This window comes from Larimichthys crocea, chromosome I (assembly GCF_000972845.2).
Source record: "Larimichthys crocea isolate SSNF chromosome I, L_crocea_2.0, whole genome shotgun sequence".
In the NCBI taxonomy this organism is placed as follows: domain Eukaryota; kingdom Metazoa; phylum Chordata; class Actinopteri; family Sciaenidae; genus Larimichthys; species Larimichthys crocea.
This window is the reverse complement of record NC_040011.1, coordinates 20994004-21011954: the sequence shown is the minus strand read 5'-3', so window position 1 is coordinate 21011954 and position 17951 is coordinate 20994004. Positions and strand designations below refer to the sequence as shown.

Sequence of the window (17951 nt, the reverse complement as noted above, 5' to 3'; positions counted from 1 at the left end):
TGAAATAGTTATGGTCAAAGATCAGGCTTTAAGAAATCATACACACCTACATTTACAAATGTCATTTTTCCAGGATATTTATCATCAGAATCTATTTCCAGGTGTTTGCATGATGAATTTGCAGGTTTTCCAGGTGCAGCAGAACACTGAAGATACATTCTTCGAGAAGATGAAAATATCAGGATTGTCTTTATTTTGCTAAAGAACTGTTCTACATAAAGAGTGGATGTTCCCACTAGAGACCTCTAGGCTCCAGAGCTGTGAGGCAGGGCAAGATCATATTCATAATAATGATTTGTTACAATCCCAATACTTGGATATGTTTTTATAAGTACTGTGACTGAACTCTTTTAGGACAGTTTTGGATTTCAAACCATTGAAAAAAAACTGAATCATACACTTCCGTTGAATCTCATTAACTTAAAGCCCGCACGGAGACTGCGCCCTGCGCGGTCGCCCACATTGCCAAGCTAAAGCCGCCTGCTTGTATTAGTTTACCGGCAGATCTGCCCACATCCAATGTGGGCGACGCGCTAACGTATCGCAGCCAGGACCAACCTGCTCATGCAGTGTCTATGTATATGTCTATGATTCATCCTGACTAAAGGAGAGTCTATGGCGGAAAGATGGGATAAGACTTTTAGGGGAACATTCACATTTTAAAAAGTTTGCCCGACAAACAACGGTAATTTGCACAGTTTGAAAGCGAATTTAAATTCCACAGAAGTAACACGACTTTAACATATCACCTCAAAGCAAAACACCCTGCTGAAATTACCTCCACGGGACCTCGCCAGTCTACACTACAGGAGTGTGGCACTCATCAGTATATTTCCTCTTATTCCTCAGTATACTTCCCTCCTATTTCCTTTTTTCCTATTAGCACTGTGCATATGTGCACCTTAAGCCAATAAAATGAATGAATTTAAATACTGTATCTGTGTTTATTCTACATTAATTTGATCATTTTACATAAATATTCATTATAAGCTTCAGTCTCAGAAAAATGCAATAATTATTGATAATTAATCACGATTAATTACAGATTAATTAGTTAATTTTTCTTAACGATTGACAGCCCATATATATAATATATATATATATATATATATATAAAAAAATATATATATATAATAATATATAATTATATATATATATATATTTATATATTATATATAAAATAATATATCTATATATATAATATATTATATATATATAATGTTAATCGCCATCGTTCTTGTTACTACACTGCATATAAAGAGAAATGATACCTGGTCGTGTAACTGCTACATGGAGCCAGTGCTTTAAGAATCAGGAGTAATCTACAGTTCATGTGCTGCCATCTCCGGCATGCACTGTCTCCACCTAGTGGTGGCTGAAGCTGCTCTGTCCATCAGCGACAGTTCATTTGTTGTTTAATAAAAACCATGTGATCATTTCTGTTTAAATGGTAATTCGATTATGTGTTAGCTTGAGCCAACAGACCAAGTGTTTCAGGAATCATCAGAGTCAGAGAAGATTAACATCAGACCCCGCAGAGCTGTCCAGAGTCCCAGAGCTCATCAGTCTAATGTCACACCATAGTGCACTGTTACAGAAAATCCAACATGTTGCTGTTTCTTTACAGGAGTTTGATTCTAGAAAATAAAAGCGTGAGCTCTATCTGAACTGGACGTGCATGCTCAACAACATCCTACAGTACAGTAAACACACGCTGATGTCAGATCAGTGCTGCGCTCATCAAACAGACCTGTGTTGCGTTCGTTGTGCAGTCCTCCAGGAGACTCCATGTGAAGGAGAGCTTCAGCAGCTTCAAACGTCTTGTCGAAACACACTAGCATGACCCGACATCTCCACTGAGGAGAGGAGAGAAGAGGAGGCTGTCAGTGCACAGACCTCTGTGAGCAACACATGCTCGCGGGGGGGGGGGGTTACACCAGTGCCATCAATAACAAACACACACACAAACACAACACACACCCACACACCACCACACACACACACACACACACACCCACACACACCACACACACACACCCTGTTAAAATCACAACAGCATGGTGCGCAACCTCAACTATTTTGAAATGTCAACTTCCTTGTTGGAGGTTTGTAGAAGGAGTCGGTCCCTCCTTCCTGTTCCTGTCATCTGGTTGAAACAGCTGGATGTCGTTCCTGCCAGCAAGGGCATGTGGCTGTCGTCACACTCATCAACAGCAGCATGTTTACATGGACCATATGGACCATAAAAGAGTTAACTCAGTTAACTCAAGCTGCTCTGAGCCCTGAACAATGACTGAGGCTGCACACTGCCAGTTGCAAAAGATCTTATGTTGACCTATCGGACAGTTTTACCACGCCTGCCACACATTTTGAATAATACAAATCCGTCAATCTCAGCTATGCTGGTTGAGGACAGGTTTTTATCCTGTGTTAAATGCATCAGGAGGGGCACAGACTTCAGGCCGATCACATTTGTTTTCTCAATCAGATCTTTAAGACAGACACATGCACGTGATCACATGTTCAAACATGTTGACAAAAAAAAGACGGAAGGCAGCGCTTTGGTTGATTTCTTCTGATCATAAATGAAGAAAAAATAAGAATTTAGAGCTGCGACTCAGGGTGGGGCTGTGAACATCATTTTGTCTGTTCTGCAGTAAAGTTCAATTTGATTTCTGTCACATCAAACACAGCTGAGGTCTAATCTGCACAGCATGAGGACAGTGTTTGTCTCCTCAATATGAGATTTAGATCAACTCATACAGATTAGGGAGCAAATTATCGATTAATTCATTAATCGTTAGGTGATTGACCTTATCAATCGATTAACAATTAACTGATAAGCGTCTTTTTTCCCTAGAACATACATTTCTCATGGTGTTCTTTATATAAAGCAAAATATTGCTTATATACTGAATAAAAAAAGCATGTTAATTCCTCAACTAATGTTTTTTTTGTACAGTTGGGTACGGTCCAGATGGCATTTAACCAATAATTCTGCACAGAAAATTGAAATACATAAAAAAAAATTTTTTGGCCCTGGCTTATCCCTGCTGCATGTGACTTAAAACATACAAAAATGTTTTAAGCTAAACATGGGCGTTGCCTCCACATTTAGCTGACATAATTACCTGGTAAGTACCTACATGAAAAACTTGAAACATTAGCAGCACACTTATAATCTCTCTTTTTCTGAGAAAGGTACAGTAGGATTCTAGCCCTGGAAACTCAGTAACATGAATACTGAACACAGCTTCAAATCACCCTGAGGAAGGTGACAGTAAAATTAGAGGGCCTCTATTAAACAACAGCATTAGCATTAGCATGTTAGCAATTGGCATGTATTTAATTCTAGTGGCTAATACTAATTGCTAGCCGTCAGCACGTCACACGGCTGCATGCAGGTTTTGAAGGTGGTATCTTGCGAACTCGTAGAGCTGCTGAACTTAAACGTAGTAGCGCGAGTTTACACTGAACGTCTTTGTCATCATTACTTAGTTTGAAATGCTTGCATACTTTGACCGCCTCATGTTTGCGTGCCGGGTCTCTCCTGCATTACGTTCAGGTACGTTCGGTGTGGCCTAGATTAAGCAATGGCACCCTCAACGGCGACACCATGACATTTCACTGACAAAACTCCTGTGAAAAATGGCCCTAGATTCAGTTAACCTACCGTATTTCACGACCATAAAGGCGCTATAAACGTCTTATATTTTTTTTCAAAATGTCGGCGCGCCCTATAGCGCAGTGCGCCCTATGTGTGATTGTGTGTACGATGGAGACCACAGTTCACAAAGAGTGGAAGGCAGCGCGGGCAAGTTACGCCACAGTTTGCGGATGATTGTAGATGCTGACTACCGTGTCTACTGCCTGTTGTTCGAGCTTTCGCAAAAGCCGGCATCATTTCCAAGGGGCCGCACGGCACGGAAAGTGGCTCTGACAGCGAAGAAAGTGAAACTGGCATATTTGATTTAGCGCAGGCTGTTTAACTCAGAAACGGAGGATGAGGACTTCGATGGGTTTGATTAATGACGATACCGGTAATGTGTGCTGTGGTAATGTGCTTAAAAAAATGTTAGTACTTTGTAATAAAGACTTAAATAAAGCAACATCAAACTCAGTTTTGCTCCGCTCTATTTTTAAATACGCACACTTGTATGCTGTGGTGTGTGTTGTTGTAAGGCGGGTGCGCCGAAATTATGATGAAGGTGGGATGTAAACAAAAAGAGAGACAAGCCTGTTTGGCAGTAAGGGGGAAGGCAAGAGGAGGGGGGGCCAGGGCGTAAAGTGGTATGAAAATAAGTAGGGTGTTAATAATGAAGTGTGGAGAACAAAAGTGAGGAGAGAACGCGGGGGCACGGAAGGGGGGGGGGGAGGAGGGGAGGGGGAGAACGGCAGAACAAAGAACGCCGCAGGGGGGCCACGAGATGTTGTAAATGACGCACACTTGTATGCGGGTGTGGTGTGTTGTTGTAAAGGGTAAAGGCTGGTGGGGTCTCCATATGTGTGGTGGTAGACTTCGGACGACTGCGAACTGTGGGTGAGGATTTACTTGTGTTGTTAGACTGTGTGAACTGGGGTGTTTTGCTTTGAGGTGATATGTTAAAGTCGTGTTACTTCTGTGGAATTTAAATTCGGCTTTGCAAACTGTGCAAATTCCCTTGTTTTTGTCGGGCAACTTTTTAAAATGAAATGTTCCCCCTAAAAGTCTGTCCTTATCCATCTTTCCGCCATAGACTCTCCTTTAGTCAGGATAGATCATAGACATATACATAGACACTGCATTGAGCAGGTTGGTCCGTTGCTGCGATACGTTAGCGCGTCCGCCACATTGGATGTGGCAGATCTGCCCGTAAACTAAAACAAGCAGGGCCGGTTTTAGCTATGGGCAATGTGGGCGACCGGCCAGGGCGCAGTCTCCGTGAGGGCTTTAAGTTAATGAGATTCAACGGAAGTGTATGATTCAGTTTATTTTTCAATGGTTTGAAATCCAAAACTGTCCTAAAAGAGTTCAGTCACAGTACTTATAAAAACATATCCAAGTATTGGGATTGTAACAAATCATTATTATGAATATGATCTTGCCCTGCCTCACAGCTCTGGAGCCTAGAGGTCTCTAGTGGGAACATCCACTCTTTATGTAGAACAGTTCTTTAGCAAAATAAAGACAATCCTGATATTTTCATCTTCTCGAAGAATGTATCTTCAGTGTTCTGCTGCACCTGGAAAACCTGCAAATTCATCATGCAAACACCTGGAAATAGATTCTGATGATAAATATCCTGGAAAAATGACATTTGTAAATGTAGGTGTGTATGATTTCTTAAAGCCTGATCTTTGACCATAACTATTTCAGGTACAGCTGTTTCACCAGGTGAACCAGAGCAGATTAGCAGACAAACATTTCACCAACTGGTGTGAACAGTGTGCTTTGTTTGACCCTAGCAGAGGATGTGATGATGGAGACGGTGGTGGAGGTGTCTACAGAGTGCGGGCCCATAGAGGAGGAGTCCTTCCCCATCCCTCCTGAATGTGAACCTGCTGCCAAGAAGAAGAGAGGGGGTCAGTGTCACATGTAACCTGCTACTGTCTGACGCTGAATGCCTGATTTCTAATGAAACCCTTCTTCATGCTGGAGGTCACACAGCGTCTTATTAGTCTGAGAGCAGTCTGTACCTGCATGCTGATACACACTGCTACAACCACACACTGTTTGAGCTGTAGTAGAGGGGCTCTGTTGGCGCCACTTAGTGCTTATCACATGAACGTGTGTGTGTGTGTGTGTGTTGCATGTAGGTGGACGTAAGCCCAAGACACACCAGCCTGCTTCCAATGTGTCCTTTGACCTGGGGATCAAGAAGAGGCAGAGGGAGGGCAAAGGTTTGTCCCAGCTCTGTACTTTCAATTCTGTCTGTAGAAGCCTGTAAAGTCCTCCACCATGATACACTTTTTGTGCTGTGTCCTTCAGGTAACACCACCTACCTGTGGGAGTTCCTGCTGGAGCTGCTGCAGGACAGAAACACCTGCCCCAGGTACATCAAGTGGATGCAGAGGGAGAAGGGCATCTTCAAACTGGTCGACTCCAAGGCTGTGTCTAAACTGTGGGGGAAACACAAGAACAAGCCCGACATGAACTACGAGACCATGGGCCGAGCCCTGAGGTCAGCCCGTCCTCTCCACCGTCACCTGGTCCTGTGTAGTCCTCAACCAAGTCCGTCTCTGTCTTATATAATAACACAGCTTTGTGTGTGTGTGTGTGTGTGTGTGTGTGTGTGTGTGTAGGTATTACTACCAGCGTGGCATCCTGGCGAAAGTGGAGGGTCAGCGGCTGGCCTACCAGTTCAAAGACATGCCCAAGAACATCCGGGTGATCGATGATGAGGACGATGGAGAGGAGGTGGAGGACAGTGAGGGCATGGTGTCCGGACAGCACCCGGCTCACCAGCAGGGCACCGTCACCCTGGGCACCAACTTGCCCACCGCCACCCAGCCTCAGCAGACCTACGTCACTGTCATCCCCAGCAATGCTGCCAGCAGGTGTGTACTCACTCTAAACTCTGTGTCGTAATCAGGACCGAGTTCTCTTAAATAAGGCTGGATTCAGTCAGGATCTGGCACTGGGGTCAAAGTTCTTATCGGTGTCTTCCTCTTCTCTGTTCTTGGTTAATGTAGATGGGAAAACTGCTTTAAATGTCACCAAAATGACCTCACGCAACAAGCCAAATAGCTACACTCCCCCCACCACCACACAACCCCACCACTGGTCCCTGGAATGCCTGATCCTGCCTGATTGCACGCTAACAGCGTGCTCTTATTTTGGAAATAAAGGGACTGAGAGGAGAGAGTTTAAACATCACCATGGAATTGATTTTAGTTTGAGTTGGCCTGTTTCAAGTCATGTGTTTGTGTTTAAGTCTTTATCATGAGAATTCAGTTAAAGTAATGAAAGCAACATCTGCGCCTCGAAACAAGCCACTAACTGACCTCGTTATGATAATGTGTTTGACACACACACTAGACAATTAAACAAAGAAGGCTAGCACCATGGTATAGCTAGCAGACTCATAACTTAAAGCAAGAGGCACGTAAATCTGAACGCTAATGGTGTGCCACTAAACTGGAAGAATCTCGTCTAGTCTGGCAAGATAATCTCAAAACATACATGAAGGCTCTCCGTAATGCCAGAGCAGCCTATTACTCTTCTTTAATTGAGGAGAATAAGAACAACCCCAGGTTTCTCTTCAGCACTGTAGCCAGGCTAACAGAGAATCACAGCTCTACTGAACCATCTATTCCTTTAGGTCTAAGTAGCAATGACTTCATGAGCTTCTTTAATGATAAGATTATAACTATTAGAGACAAAATCCATCACCTCTTGCCCTCAACAGGCATTGATCTGCATTCTGATACAGCAAGTTTTGAAACAGCTGTAAAACCTGTTATGTATTTAGACTGTTTTTCTCCCATCGACCTTCATCAAATAACTTTAATCATTTCTGCAGCTAAGCCGTCAACCTGTCTCTTAGACTCCATCCCAACCAGGCTGCTCAAGGATGTTTTACCTGTAGTTAGTAATTCGTTATTGGATATGATTAATCTGTCTTTATTATCAGGATATGTACCACAGTCCTTTAAGGTAGCTGTAATTAAACCTCTTCTTAAAACGCCCACTCTAGACCCAGAGGTCTTAGCCAACTACAGACCGATATCAAACCTTCCCTTTCTGTCTAAGATACTTGAGAAAGCTGTAGCTAATCAGCTGTGTGACTTTCTCCATAACAATAGTCTATTTGAGGATTTTCAGTCAGGATTTAGAGTGCATCATAGCACAGAGACCGCATTAGTCAAAGTTACATATGACCTCCTAATGGCATCAGACAAAGGACTCATCTCTGTACTCGTCCTGTTAGATCTTAGTGCTGCATTTGACACCATTGATTGGTTTGTGCTGATTTGTTGTGTACACGTCTATTGTACGTCCGTCCGTTTTTTGTGGCAAGTTTTTCCTCCCTTGAACCGAGGGTCTAAGGACAGAGTGTCACTCCCTGTACAGATTGTAAAGCCCTCAGAGGAAAAATGTGTTTTGTGAATTTGGGCTATACTAATAAAATTTGATTGATTGACACACACACATAAATTAAATAGACTCTTCTTCACCTTATTAGCAGAAACGTTTCTGATTCGTTATGTGTAAAATGAGTTAAATAAACTTGGTGAGACAATTTGAAGTTCTTAAAGAATTAAGAATTCTGCTAGCTCCCTCTTACCTAGCAGACTTACAGACTGCAGCAGAGGACATAGACACACTAAGGGGGACTTCATAGTTTGTGACGTTGATGAGTGACAGGCTGAGCACTCAGTGTAGCTACTGGTAGTCAGAGCTAACAGTCAGCCATGAGCAGCTGATGTCATCTGTGACGTGGTCGCTGCACTCTGTGATGTCCTCACTTTTTCTTCTGTTTCTTCCGCAGGCCCATCCGAGCCATGCCAGTGGTCATGACCAACTCACTAGGTCAGGTGACGTTAAACTCCTCCTCCATCCTCACCACAGGGGTCCCAGTGACGGTAGCCAACGCATCGGCAGGCGCTCCCCCCAAACTGGTCATCCAGGCTCTGCCCACCATGCTACCTGCAGGCTCCAAAGCAGGAGAGAAGATCACCATCATCACCATCCCGGCCAACCAGCTGGCCACGCTCATGCAGGCCAACCCGTCAGGCCACATCACGCAGCTCATCCAGGCTAAACCTGTGGCTACGCAGTTAGCGCAGGCCGCTGCCAAATCAAGCGCCGGCACACAGACAGTCCAGCTGACAGCGGGCCGGCCGACGCCGCAGCTCATCCTGGCCAAACCGGCGGCGGTGGCCCAGCCGCTGCCACAGCTCTCTGTACAGGTCAGCCACCCAACTCTACCCAAAACCCCCATCCAGCCCTCAAAGCCCTCCAGCAGTCAACCCGAGGCAGCACAATCAGAGGCAGCGTCTGAGGCCACACCTCCCTCCAGCCCAACAGCAGCAACAGCAGAAACCCCGTCATCCTGAGCCATGCACGGAGCCGGAGCCACCAGAGGGGGGTACAGTAGGTGACTGTGGACAGTGCTGAGGAAGTGCAGTACACCTCCCACACACACACACACACACACACACACACACACACACACACACACACACACACCCTGCTACATGGCAGAGCTCCTATGTAATTGGCTCAGACTGTCAGCCTGACGCTGGTCTCTAGGGAGACGCTTGCTCTTACTCTGGAGCTTCTGAAGCTTCGCAAAGGATTAAAGGGACTGTTGTAGTGACACACAGGTGGTTGAGAGCTCAAACATGGGCAGCCTTAGATTGTAAATGAAACTTCTTTTTGTAATCAAATGTAATATAACGAGCCTGATGAGACTTTGTTGTAAACAGAAATGTAAAAAGCATTTTTTGATACTCAGCAGGTGTGTGTATCCGCACAGACGTAGTTTGAATTCATCTCTTTGTTTCAGTCTAATAGTTGGTCTGCAGACCTCTGTTACTCCACACAGCACTGTCACATTCAACACGTCTTCTTTAGTTTTTTACTGTTTGTAAAAAGGGAGTGAAAGGATGTCTGCGTCAAGAGAAGAGAACTAAATGGTCTGTTCCACATCAGAAGTATAATATACTATTTTTTTTTCTTGTACTATCAGTGTATTGAAGTAGATTTTACTTATTATAAAAAAACATGAAATGTGAATGAAAGCTGTCTGAATTTGTGTTATTCAATCTTCTGGGAAGGAACATGCTGGAGAAGTATTTAATGAATGAATACAAAGTACGGTGTGCAGGTCACTGTGCTGCCCTACGCTACACCACGTCACATTGTGTCACGCCTGTATGATGATGGCTGTCTTGTTATTTCATGTTGATTCTTCAGTACTGTTTCCATCACCTTGTTTGTTTTATTTCAAGGGGAATCCGAGCGCCTGTGACCTGCTGTGACATAAACTATAACTGTACTTATTTAGTCAGTCTCTCTCTAATGGTCTGTTTGTTTATATAGATCAGAAATGCCACAAATCATTTACAGATTCATAGTAAGTGAGGAGCTGATGAGGTAATATCAGAATCACACATTTAAACACAGTCTATTGTTGGCTCATTTTCCAGCTATCTCATCAGATTTTCTCTAATCTCCTGAAAACTTGCTCAAGGTCCTCTTACTAACTACACCCTGAGCTTTTAACAGCCGGGCACAGGGTTTTAGAACCTGCTGGGACAGGATCTCTCTCTCTCTCTGAGGTAAGGTTGTGGAAATACTGCGACAGAAGTGGCTTATTCAGTCGAACAGTTAAAATGAGCAGCTGTTAACAGGCAGAACATCTGACAGTGAACACCTTGAGTTTCTTTGAGCTCTACACATGTTGGAACCTGGCTGCAGGACTTTGCTGATGCTCCAAGCATCAGTGTGGTCCAACACTGCTGAGGTAAGCTCTGTACAGTCCCTCTTTTCTTCTTTATGGATCTGTGCACAGCAACGCTGTCATGTTGAAACGAGAGTTTGGACACTCATCTAAACTAACATGAGAGTTCCCTTTGAACAGAGCTGCCCCAGATGGAAGAACACAGGTGTCTAGATACTTTTGGCCATATAGTGCATGTACCTGAGGATGTGAGGGATGTTTCCTCTAAGTTCACCTGGGAAAAGTCTCTCCAGCACGAGAAATCAAACAAGACACAGGTCAAAGTCAAAACACTTTATTTTATAAATTAAAATTTCTCCTCATGTTCAATGTAGTCACAGCAACAACACTGTCATGATGTCCAACTGAAAAACTGTCAATGCAAAATCATTTAAAACACAACAGGAAAAGCCGTTGATTCTGGAACCAACTGATGAAAGTATAAAGAATAATTTAATAAGTGATAAAATGATGTGCACACAATAAATAAAACTTTAAATAACTTTAGATGAACAGTTCTCAGCTTGTTTCTAAAACTAAAGATTTATTTCCAGTGATGCCTCCTTTCACCTCTATTGTTCCTCGTTATGATTATCTCAAATATTCAATTCAAATTACAGCATGATTACAGGAAGTGTGTCTGCCTGCATATTAATCTCACTGCAGTCATGTTCTGTCCCACCTGCTGGCTTCAAAATGAGACAAAGCAGACCAGTAGATGATCACTCAGTCCTCCTATTTGGTCCAGAGCTGCCCGTGTGACAGCCTACATCAACCTGTGGGGCTCCTCCGTGAAGCTGACGTCACAGAGCAGTGATAAATGGTCGGAGGGGTAGTGGTAGGAGGGCAGGCGGTTTGGGCCGATCTGCTCCTCTGTGGGAATGTCCAGCAGGCAGTCCACACTCAAAGCATCATGGGTATACCAGATGTAGTCCAGAGTACTGCAGCTCTCTCCGGAGGGGCGGATCTTCCACGTGGTGTAGGCGGGCTCCGTCTGTCCGTCAGAGCTCAGCAGCTTGTAAGCCGAGTTCAGGCCGAGGGGGGAAGAGCTGAAGCGTCTGTAAACGTCCTCCGAGGGCTCTGCGTTAAAGTCCCCGCAGACAATTAATGGGACACCACCCGCCACCGCCGACTTGCTATGGCTGCTGCCGCCGCCTCGGGAGGTTATGCTGCATAAACTTTGCAGCAGGTCGGCACCCTGTGCACTCCGCAGCCTCTCCCAGCCGCTACGAGCTTTCAGGTGAGTAACGGCCACGCACAACCACTGGCCCGTTAGCTGGCATTTCAGTGTCTGGACGATGGCTACCTGGTTGGTGGGCAGCATCATGGCCGACAGCCGCAGGTGAGCCGTGGCCTGCAGGGTGAAGCGGGAGCGGCGGTAAAACAGAGCACAGCCGTCAGGGCCGTTATTTTGCTCTACATCCAGACAGGGAGACCAGGGTTTGGCCAGGAAGCTGCCGTGGTAACCCAGGCGGGACATGATTGGCTGGAAAGTGTCATAGTAGTGGTCCACTTCCTGTAGACACAGGATGTCGGGGCGATAAGTGAGGATCTCCTCCAGGATCAGGTACTTCCTTTCCTGCCAGTTGAGAGCATCCAGTGGACAGCGGATAAATCCGTCCTTCCCCTCACCGAGAGCTGAAAGAAAGAGATCAAAGCATGAGTGACTAAAATCAACAGGATTAACCCACTGGGGACCATGAATAAACACAATTTTATCTCAGTCCGAGTCATTTCCATCTCTAGAGCTCTACAATTAGACCTCTTGAACTTGATTACAAACTCTACATTTTAAATGTGTACCTTGTGCGAGGATGTTCCACTGCATGATCCGTATGGAGGGGCTGTGCTTGTGGCGGCAGGCTGCCATCCCTCTGGTATAGACCATATCCCGGTATGGTCGGGCCGGACGTCTCTGCAGGGCCTCCTCGCACTCCCTGAGCAGCTTGTCCGGGTCGATCTCAGCCAGGTCGAGATGCTGGTTGGGGTTATTCTCCAGGTATGGGTCTGGCTGGGCCAGCGGGGCGCTGTTCAGTGACTGGGCCAGTGTACCAAACAACCTGCTGCTGCTGCTGCTGCCCATTGGACAAACTGATGGAGAGGAGACAAAGGACAAACATGGATGGTCATTCCTTGTGTCCACTTTGTAACATTCACTACAAGCTCATGGAAAGGTTGCATCAGCAACTGACTTGAGAAACACTTGGTGTGTCGTATGAGTACTTCTGAATTGTCCTTTCAGTGTCTACTAAAGGTCTGAGTATGAAAACATTGTTAGCCTGGTGGTTTTTATGACTGCAGAGTTTCTGGAGATCCTGCTTTGAGGGTAAGGGAAATGGGATTCAAGAAGGTCTAACCTTCCTGAACCTTGTGTACCCTTTGTGTCATGTTTCTGGATGTGATCTGAAAACAGATGAAGTAAGGACTTCTGTCAGTGGAGGGTGGCTTGGATTTACCTTACTGACCCTACCAGGCAGGCAAAGCCATTGAACTGCCAATATAAATAAAGACAGTCAGTACTGAGACTGTTCTGTTGCTATTTTGGGTTCTTAGACTGTTCCGCGTTTCAGAACATGCTGACTAAACATTTGTTCAGATCAAACAGTCCAACAGTCCAGTCCAAGCAGAGGTAGGAGACTGGACATTCATCTCAACCTCACTATAGGAAATACATATCCAACCTGAATACATTACATTATGTAGTGAAAGTCGGGCATCGATTTTTGATACAGGTGCCAGTGTGATACCAAACAATGACTTTGACCTTTTTTTAATATGTAATCATTTTGCAACAATCGAGGAGATTTTAAGTACTGAACCAGACACATATCCCATGTCTCCATGGTGTTTCCACCACAGTGTTAATTTCGTCAGATGAGACAAGATGAACTATGTTGGTCAACGAGCCTTTTTCCCTTGACTAAGACGAGACGATGATGAGACGATACAATGTTCTAAAAACGCTGATAAAAAATGTGCCAATGTGCTTTTTTGTTGACGAATAAAAATGAGACGAAAATGTCTTGTAAGAAAAAAAAAAAAAAAAAAAAACGTCCTCCTTGTTTTTGTCTGCTATGTAAGCAACATCCAGTCCTGCTGTCATGTGTTTGTGCCAGCAGTTTTTTTACTGTAGGCAACGTCATGGCCACACGTTTGATATCCTCTTGCTGCACCTGTGGCTTGAAAACAAACAGCATACAGGAGAAACAGTGTACGGACAGTGCAATCTAGAGCATGAAACGAGTCTTAGAAGTTAGCCCGGCCCGTTTTGAATGGCAGCTTTGTAGAGGCCGCAACCCGACATTATTCAATTGTGCGCATATGGCATAACAGTCAAGAATGAGTCGAAACGCATCATATGATCGCTCATTTACCGCGCAAGTCATAACGCAATCCCAAGCCCGATTCAAATGATAAAAATTATGCCCAGACCAGTCCCGAAGGTTTCGGGCAGAGATTCCCAGCTCTAGCGCAATCATGCTTGGGAGGAAAAAGAGACTGGACGTGTGGTCCCATTTACATTATTTAGAAGCAGAGAAAAAGTCACAATGCCTCGTTTTGATGGATGGGAATATGTGCGGGAAGAAAATTGCTGGTAAGAATACCACCAACCTGAAAAGGCACATTAACCTAAGCCACCCAAACATTAAGGTAAGCTAACTGGTCTGGCACGCATCTGAATGTATTGGTAAGCTAATCCTAGCAGCTAGCATCCATGCAAGTAGCCTGTTTCTAATAAAATAAAAAAATGAAATCAAGTGCATATTAAGTGTGTATTGAAACAACAGACAAGACGCTTAGCAAAGTTGCATTGAAGATTAATTCATTCAATTTAATCAATATGTTAGATGTGGAACACAAATGAACTAGAATTAATAAACAAACAAAAAAAATTCTCCTGAAATAAACAGAAAAAGACTAAAATGTTTTGACTAAAACTGGACTAAAATACCCTGTGTTCACATTAAATTTTCAGACTTTCAGTCGACTAAAATATGACAAACAAAAATAATTTGTGAAAGACTAAAAGTGACTAAGACTAAGAATTAACTTTGACACAAGACTAAGACTAAATTGAAAAATGGGTGACAAAATTAACATTGTTCCACCATTTGAGGTTTGACTGCCACTCTTTTAATGACATCATCTCAATGTGTCCTCTTCTTCTCCAACGGTTTAGTTTATCTTGATACGCTCAACTTCTAATGTCCTCATGACGGTAGTGGACTCAAGCTTTTGCTGATTTTTTGTCAATACTAATCAAATAGCTCCTTTACAGTGGCCGCATCCTGTTGACGAGCAGCTGTTGAAGTTAACAAGCACGGCTGGCTGTGTGTTATGAAATGAAGCAAACAAAGATAATTTGACTAAAATGTCATGATATTAACAGCCCGAGTTACAAATGTTTTCTATCTGAAGCAAAGTCAAGTCATCGTTTAATGTTTTGCGATGGTGCTACAGATGTGTTCCGTCTAAAAACTACATCCATCAGTGCACAGTGAAATACAGAAGATTCTTTTTAAACATATTCACACATTTCTGTCTGGTTCATAAAGAAACTGTTAACGGTTTATAGAAGCAGGTAGAACGTCTGCTTTTGGTTTGTCCAGAAAAATACAAAGTACTTAATTACGCTGATGATCATCATATTTCTTTACACACTCTGATTGCAGCATTGCCCACAACAGCCTTACACACACGAACACACACACAAACTGAAGCTAAACACTACAGATAAAACCTCTGACATGGTTCACCGGGTCCTGTCTCCATCCTGCTGTCTTCACCTCACAGCTGTAAGCACATGTAAGCTCATGTTAGTCAGTCAGACTCTGACCATTCACCTCCATCCTGCTGCCTGCCTCTGCTCTGTAGCTGTGTGTAGCATCCATATCTCACATGGCTCATTCCTCCCTGTTCTTCCTTCACAGAGCTGCACCCCTCTCCGTCCCTGCTGTGACTCATCATCATCATCTATCAGTCTCATCCTCCAGGACATCTTCCTTCCTCCCTCTCTGTTTCTCTGAACCATCACTTCTCACCCCTCCCTCCCCCTGAATGACCTCTAGAGACACAGTGAGCCTGTCTTAGCCAGGAGACATGGAGAGAGAAAGACCGGAGGACCAATGAGCTTCCTTCATTATGACAGTAACCATAATGACAAGAGATGCTGACTGAAGAACAGGAAGCATCTTAAAGAGGAAGAAGAAAGGGAGTGAAAGGACAGTCAGACGTGCAGGAGCGAGAAGGGTGTGTGTGTATGGAAAAGGATGTTGCCTAACTAATTACTGTAAGTGGGGAGGAGGGTTCATAAGAATGTGCATGTTGTCCAACAGGTGGAGATTGCAGGACTACACACACACACACACACACACACACACACACACACACACACAAGGCCATGCGTTAAGCTCGGACGACAGAGAGTGTGTGTTCTCTTTGTCAGAGACTTCTTTAACCATGTTATTTTACTAATCTGATTTGGGGTGAGTGTGCAGCATTTCCCACAAAGTGTTACACTCAAATCAAACACTTTAAACATGACCTAGTAGAGTAGTACTCCTACTTTCCTACCTTAACGGGTGAACCACTCCATAGTGCTGGTCTAATCATCAGGAGAGGTTCAGTGTCTTGCTCATGGGCACTTAAACATGTGAACAGGATGAGTGGATGAGCCACTCTGTCCATCTTTAAATGAACAGCAGAGGCTGATTGGAGTGTTTGAGCCTGAAGACAGCGCTCAGAGATCACCAATGATACAACAATGGACTGATTGTTGCAAAATTCTGGGAATTTCCATGGGAATTCACAGGAATTTATGGGAATTAACAGGAATAAAGTGTGAACTTAAATATAGTAGTTGGAAAATATATTTCAGCATTATCTTGACTAAAACAACTAGATTTCATGCAAGTACACCTGAATATCTGCTATTCCTCAATCACATGAACATAGCACACTGCTTACTGCAGGGCTATTGAGGCCTACAATGAGGTTCTACAATGACACATGGTGTCTGTACTGGACCAGGCTTAACTTTGGGCCACATACAAACATACAACACAGAAAGATACTTGTAATGTTTAGTACTGCTGTTAGAGACACAGACCTTTATTTTGAAATCACACTGAACCGGAACTGGTTAGACGGATGCTGGACGACGACATGCTTTACGGTAACGTATTGTGTCACTTCCGGTTATCAGTGTTGCTGCCACGGTGCTCTCTGCTCTGTTTACCTGAACAGATTTTCGTATATTTCTCACATCAGTGATTATCTACTTATCTCTGCACTATCCTTTGACTTGTTCTGTCTGTGCACGAACAGGTCACTTAACCCTAGTAACCACTATCTGATAGTTTCACCGGTTTCTGTTAGCCACATTACCTAGCCTAGCTATAGCAATGGTGTCTCTCTCCTCTCCTCCTCTCTCCTGTCCTCCTCTCTCCTCTCCTGCTCTCTCCTCTCTCCTCTCCTGCTCTCTCCTGTCCTGTGTGCCACATGTTCAGTTACTCCTCGTCCTCCTTTAGTGATAACGGTACTTGTAATAAATGTAGTTTATTTGTAGCTCTGGAGGCGAGGGTCAGTGAGTTAGAGGCACGGTACCGCACCACCGAACAGTCAGTAGCTCAGATAGTTAGCCAGTCCCCTGTAGCTGGTGCGGTACAGCCACAGGTAGCTTCAGTTAGCCGTCCCCCGGTAGTTCCCGAACAGCCGGGAGGCTGGGTGACTGTTCGAAGGAGGCATAGCCCCAAACTGAAGCCCACGGTACACCACCAACCACTCCACGTTTCAAACAGATTTCCCCCACTCAGCGACACACCTGCTGAGAGGCCAACTCTGGTCATTGGCAGCCAGCGCCGGTCCTGGCCACATTTGCGCCCTGGGCGCACCTTCAATGAATGGCCTATTTTAAAACTGTTTTCATATATTGGGCGCACCGCATTATAAGGCGCATAGAATAGAAGCTACAGTAGTGGTTGGGGTTGCGTTATGTATCCACTAGATGGAGCTGCGCTAAAGGGAATGTCAACAAAACAGTCAGATAAGTCAATCAAACGTTATTAATAGAATACAAACCAGCCTTCTGACAACTCTGTTCACTCCTAAAATGAATAAACAGCTGTTTTATTATTTTTTCCGAAGTAATGTCAGTGATGTAGTATTTTCGCAACACAAATGGTGTTGGACTGGAATTCCTCTTTACCGTTCTTACCGCTGTTACTTCCATAGACATATATACATAGACGCCTCATTGAGCAGGTTGGTCCGTTGCTGCGATACGTTAACGTGTTCGCCATATTGGATGTGGCAGATCTGCCCGTAAACTAATACAAGGAAAAGGGTTGCGCTCTACTTTGCCACATCCAAAATGACGGCGACGTCGACGTACGATTCAGCGCTCAATGCGGCGTCTACGTATATATGTCTATGGTTACTTCGGCGACGCCCCCTGACTATGGTAGCCATGATTAACCAATATTGATCCATATATAAGGCACATCGGATTATAAGGCGCACTGT

At 44.3% G+C, this 17951-nt stretch overlaps 2 protein-coding genes across 5 annotated transcripts in view; one reads left to right on the top strand and one right to left on the bottom strand.

The window, feature by feature from the left end:
• The window catches only part of LOC104938901 (ETS-related transcription factor Elf-2), an 18853-nt gene extending 8870 nt beyond the window's left edge, over window positions 1-9983 (top strand). Inside the window, exons 5-9 of one of the 2 annotated variants that reach the window (XM_027279891.1) lie at window positions 5449-5562; window positions 5797-5880; window positions 5969-6161; window positions 6283-6537; window positions 8472-9983. In XM_027279891.1, coding sequence (XP_027135692.1) covers window positions 5449-5562; window positions 5797-5880; window positions 5969-6161; window positions 6283-6537; window positions 8472-9039 — 1214 coding nt within the window. In that variant the 3' untranslated portion in view covers window positions 9040-9983. Of the gene's footprint in view, window positions 1-5445; window positions 5563-5796; window positions 5881-5968; window positions 6162-6282; window positions 6538-8471 lie in introns of both variants that reach the window. The other variant, XM_019259187.2, reaches the window with a different exon arrangement.
• Window positions 9984-10706: 723 nt separating this feature from the next.
• Window positions 10707-17951, bottom strand: part of nocta (nocturnin a) — a 33739-nt gene continuing 26494 nt past the window's right edge. For 2 of the 3 annotated variants that reach the window (XM_019259188.2, XM_019259189.2), the window contains exons 2-3: window positions 12231-12518; window positions 10707-12065 (exon numbers count right to left, since the gene is read on the bottom strand). In XM_019259188.2, the coding sequence (XP_019114733.2) occupies window positions 11194-12065; window positions 12231-12518 (1160 nt within the window). In that variant the 3' untranslated portion in view covers window positions 10707-11193. Of the gene's footprint in view, window positions 12066-12230; window positions 12519-15271; window positions 16244-17951 lie in introns of those variants that run through there. The other variant, XM_027279930.1, reaches the window with a different exon arrangement.